The 5,524-nt window shown below is 40.0% G+C and overlaps 1 protein-coding gene across 1 annotated transcript in view; it reads right to left on the bottom strand.

Moving 5' to 3' along the window:
• The window catches only part of ptprz1b (protein tyrosine phosphatase receptor type Z1b), a 58,738-nt gene extending 55,287 nt beyond the window's left edge, over positions 1 to 3,451 (bottom strand). Inside the window, exon 1 of the mRNA XM_067582550.1 lies at positions 3,190 to 3,451. Within this exon, the coding sequence (XP_067438651.1) occupies positions 3,190 to 3,253 (64 nt within the window). The 5' untranslated portion in view covers positions 3,254 to 3,451. The remainder of the gene's footprint in view (positions 1 to 3,189) is intronic.
• Between the last annotated feature and the right edge of the window lie 2,073 nt (positions 3,452 to 5,524).

The raw sequence follows: 5,524 nt of genomic DNA, 5'->3' as shown, positions 1-5,524 counted from the left end.
ATTCACTCGGCATTAGAGGCGTTTCGGACAGATATTCAGGCTGCATTCACAGAAAGCATGTTCGATCAGTTTATCCAAACTCTGCAGTGTTGATATCTTTTGTCCAGTTTGAGAGTGAGAGCCATGGCACGTGAGCTCTGGTGGCACCAATCACTGCACCAAGACCCCTCAAAATATGACTGTCAGTCATATAATTAAAGAACTGTAATGCAGTTTGTTAGCAGCAAGAATCACTACTAACTACAGGAAACAACCCCAAAAGTGCAAGCTAAAATGGATGGGAGATGCAGTTTTTCAAGCTTGGAAAGCTGAGTGGAAGAAAGTAGAAAGTGTGAGGTCTAGTGCATGGTGGTACGAACACCAGAGAAAAAGACATGACCACCACACTGAGCCAAATCAGATTAGTTTTAAATCTCTAACCAGTTGGATCACAAGATACTAAAACTCAAATTTCCATTTACACAGGTTTTGTATCAACATATAGTTACTGTCTAAATATTGGACGCATTAAAACAGGATTACATGCTGAGATGCTCCCTTTCCTGCTGAACAGCACATATGGAATGACAGGCAGCAGGTGTGAAAACCACTGAGAAGTCAGATGTATGATGTATAGGGGGAACCATGCTGTTGAAAAGCATATGGCAAAGTGAAGGACTCTTGCTAGAAGACTGTGTTCACTGGTAGAACTGCTTGGACCAACAAGGCCACAATGAGAGCACCTGCAACATCACAGTGATTTGGACGTGTGTGTGAGTTGGACGAGTGTGAGTGAGAGGCCAAGCAAGAAAATGTGTCTGTGTGATTTTTGAGTGGTATCCAGGCATATTGTGGGACAGATGGCTGGAGGATGCTCTACAGTATCTCCTTGCAGGGAGTAGTCTTTCTAAACTAATGAAAAACAGAATCTTTAATATAAACACTTGAAGGGAAATGAACCAACTAGCATCAGATGGTTGCATACATGTTAACTTGCAGCCATATAAGTGAATCAACAAGCAAAGTGTCAAGTATGATCTTAATCATAAGAAACATGAGCAGTAACAGCAACTCTGCTGTGATTAGAAACAACCATTTAAAAGAGGGGGGATGACAGTGTCCACTCACCCCATCTATCACCATTTGTCTATTTCTGTACCGAGTTATATTAAATTAAAAAAAATGTCTCATGGGCTCGTCGTCTGAGTTAATCCGATCACAAAATCTCATCAAATGGGAACACAAAGGTTTGTGTTTGGGACATAAAAACATTTGAAAACCTCTGATCCCAGCTCCCTGAATTGAATGTCATGAGATTCATCTCTTGCTCTTCACTGGAACAAACAAATGATTAAAATAAAATAGTGACATAACCTAGTTTAGAATCAATGTGAAACATTTTAACAGGCTCAAATGGAAAATCGAAATGTCAACCGATGCTTTTTACTGAATGCTATGGATCCACCAGGGTCCTTCAGAGTGTTCAAAAGGGTCCCCAGAAAAATCGTGAACTTTCCTTTTAAGTTTTAACTTAAGTGAGAAAGGCTTTGTCTACCTGTCTGGGCAACCATTTAATGGAAAACAGATGAGACATACCTCACTGTGAGTAGTTTACATTAAGTCTTAACTTAAAGCTGAAGTAAGGGTTTGTCAGTTTTTTTCAGGACCATGAATCTGCTTCTATGTCCCACATGTCATGACCTCAGTGATCACTCCAGGTGTTATGTGAATTTGAATATGGCATGTCTGTATCTGTTTTTCAAATGAACTTCAAATGGAGATAGAAATATTGATATAATTCAAAGCTATCTAATCAACCATACACCACAACAGAGAGCAGAAATGGTGTTTTTGATTTTTGCTCAAATATGACATCTCAGATGCCACTTTTCTATTTTGACTACATTTAAAGACATTATGCCTTTTGGCCCCATGCTGTTGTGGGAATCTGAATGCTCAAAGACTTCAAATGACTGCTCCACAACTAATCTGGTTTTGATGAAACTTCATTCATTCACCTGGTTACTAACTGGAGGAATTGCAAATTATGTTTTTTCAGTCTTACTTGTGCAAAGGAAGGTAGAAGCGCTCTCGCCATGATGTAAGAATAGTTTAATAAGTTACCAATGTTTCGACATGACAGTCTTCTTCAGTCTTACTTCCCACTTGCGACCCAGACAGTTACTCAAATCAGCACCAAGTCCTTCTCTCAGATGCCTTCAAAAATGGGGATCTGTGCCTGAACAGCTGCTACTGACATTTGTCATAAGTGATTATGTTTTTAATAAACCATTATAAAATTTACTCTGAAAACTGTACAGCCATAGCACTAGCATGCTGAAAAATAGCCAACATGGTCTATAAAAAAATCAATCAGGTGATTCCTGAAAAGTTTTAGATATTCGGGATGCCACAATGGATCCCCTTATGGGAGAAAAGCAGCGATTAATTTGATACATTCAGCAGCAAAACTGGAAAAAATACTTGAACTTAAATGTATATTTAAGGAATAACATTGCAATGATTTAAGCACATAAGATCAGAGAACTCCCAAATAAGTAACACAAACACATCCTAAATCACTGTTTGAATGTCTCTCTGAAAATATCATGTGATTTTTCAATATTATTACAGATTTGTATCACAAGGAAAGAGACCCAAATTCAATTATGTAGGAAACACAGTATATCGCTGAAAGCAACATTTACTAAACGCTTTTATCAAATAAGTTCAACAGATACTGTGGGATGAACTGAGGCGCTTTCCCCAAATCCAGTATCACGAAAAGAAATCAGCAAACACAGAGCGTCGTCACACTGCACAACATGCCATTTCATTCATACTTCAACGTGTTTGGAAACACGGTTCAACACGTTCAAAGCAAGATCAAAAAATCTCTTCATGCATTGCAGATGATTCTCTTGAAACAAAATTTGAGTGGACAGAAATATTTACTGGTAGTCCATATTAGAGAAGCAAATTTGCATGTTGAAAATGCATTTGCTAACAAATGTCATCTACATGTAAAATTATTTTTTTTTTTCTTTGCCGCTGATTGCAGATTTTGAAACACAGACTGAAGTGTGCAGGATGTTAAATATCTGCGGGGATAAAACAGACGCGCTCCATCTCTGACAGCGTTTAACAGCATCACATGTCAACCACCACAGTCAATTAAATCAGAATTGTTTTCCTTTCCCAGTTTCTTACCTATTTGGCTGAAAAGGAGCAGCTGGGAGAAGAAAATATCGGTCCTGAAAACTGCCGTCTCCATGGTCTCGGCGAGAAAATTGAACGTAAAGAGGCAAAATGTGGGTTTATAAGGGACGGACGGCGGGTCGGGTGCGTAAAGATGCGCTACCAGGTCATCATTCCTCCTCTGCTGCCTCTGTGTGGGGCAGCAGGGATATATGCCCGGATTGGTTTGGCTCGGCTCGGTGTGGTTCGGCTGGGTTTGGTTCGAGGAGTGCTGTCTCGCGGGCTGGTTGGATGACTGCGGACGCGCACTCACGTTTATCGCAAAAAGAGATGGACTGAGCGCGCGCGCCGCCCACTGCCCTTAATGGAAATCACTGTATCACTCCGATAATATGCTTATGATATTACTACAGGGACATGGTGTGTGTGTGTGTGTGTGTCTGTGTGTGTGTGCAGCTGAGATTTAGTGGCTTCTATCTCCTATAGCAGAGGCTTCCTATGATATTATGTCTTTGCAGTATCTGTGGTGTGAAACAGTGAGTTTTCAGTGACAAGCCTATGACCTATGATAAGTGTATATTGGTCGTTTTTTCACCTTATTATCTCCCAGTATGACTATAGTAATTCTATATTATTGTTATGGTGTTTAACAGGATTGTTTATCATTCACTCGTCCTCCTTTGTAGCAGTTTGACATCATCTTTTCATTTTCTCTACTATGTTATGTGTGCTATCTATCACTAAGACATAGATTTTCTGTATTTGCACATGCAGCATCTGATAATTATAACTGTCACAAATAAGAAAGAGTGCAAAATGACATTGAGTTCCTATTAAAAAGTAAGACAGAGAGATAGGAAATTAACACAAAGCTATGGTCAGAATGTCATTACAAATATCTGCAATGTCCCTGCTGAGTGCCACAGACACGCAATTTAGGAATGTGACTCTTCATGAGAGAGTATAGTATATTTGAGTAAATTGAGTATCGGGGGATATTTTGTGGAAAGAAGGGCTTTGGATTGATGAACTTAAGCAGCGTCACATAAGCACATAAGGAAACAAGAATGTGAATCCAACCCGGGCAGGACTGTCCCACAGCGGAATCAGTGTGTGTGCATTTGTGATCGTGGTAGGATTTGGCAGCGGTTGGACTACAAGATTCCCATCAAGTGCACAATGGCATAGTACTGAGTGTGTGTGTGTGTGTGTGTGTGTGTGTGCTTGTGTGTGTTTTGTGAAAAAGAATGAGTGAGTGTACTTCCAGAAGCAACAGGCTTCAATGGTGCAATTACACACAGTTGTGGGAGCTTATAAATGTTTGTGTGTGAGTGTGTGTGAGACAGGCTTCAGTCACACAATAACATGCTGCTCTCGTTACTCTCTGTGCATTAATTAGCATAAATTATGAGAGATAATCCTCTTTAATTCATGCGGGAGCCTTGTCTCACTTGTTGGACCAACATTTTTTCGGATGCTTGTTACAATATCCTCTCTGCCTCTGTTCTTCCGGGACGGAGGCCTGTGTACGTATGAGTGTGCGCGCAGAAGTTTGTGAGAAAAAGAGAGTTTGGCTTGTGGAATAACAACATGTTGATTGTGGCATCAGTCTCCCTCTATCAGACAAAAATAGAGGGAATAGAGCAAAGGAAATGAATGCTACAGAAAAAAAGCACTCCCATTGAGTCTTATATAACAGACAAACACACACACACACGGACAACAACACACTTCCATACATACGCAGCTTGTTTCGAGCTGGGGCCGACTGACACAAGTATAAAAAGAAAGAAAACTGAAGCAGCATCATCTCAAAAAACCACACCTGTGCACACACAAGGACACAAGCTGTTTGATGAATGATCACAGCGCGCTGTCGCCTCCTGCAGAATATCCTGAGCCTTCTCAGACCCTGTTTAGGGATGTGCTGGTATCATATTTTCACGGTACAATTATTGTAGGTAAAAATGTCACAATGAACGGTATTATTACAATAATCATTCAAGTTTTCTGAAGTTAAATTACTTCACACTATGATCACCTTGGATATTATTCTCTGAATAGTGATCTGTATGTTGCATCTTTGTTGGAAATAATATCAATCAAAAACAGTTTCATCTGTAAACAAAAGTAGATTGTTGACTAGAAATCACTGAAAGTTACAATTAAACACCCATAAGTTAGCCACACGTCAGTGGGTTGATGGCTGATGTTAATATGGAAAGTCGTGTCCAGAGTAGCTAGAGCTTGACAGCCTGGTTCTCTGGTTATTCTGCATCTGTTTGACCAGTAGAAAGCTCCTTCCCTGTGGCTAAACAAAATCAAACTGCTAATGAAGGCAGGAGCT

Source organism: Thunnus thynnus, chromosome 23 (genome assembly GCF_963924715.1).
Source record: "Thunnus thynnus chromosome 23, fThuThy2.1, whole genome shotgun sequence".
NCBI classification, from domain to species: domain Eukaryota; kingdom Metazoa; phylum Chordata; class Actinopteri; order Scombriformes; family Scombridae; genus Thunnus; species Thunnus thynnus.
This window is presented reverse-complemented; position numbering and strand designations above follow the sequence as displayed.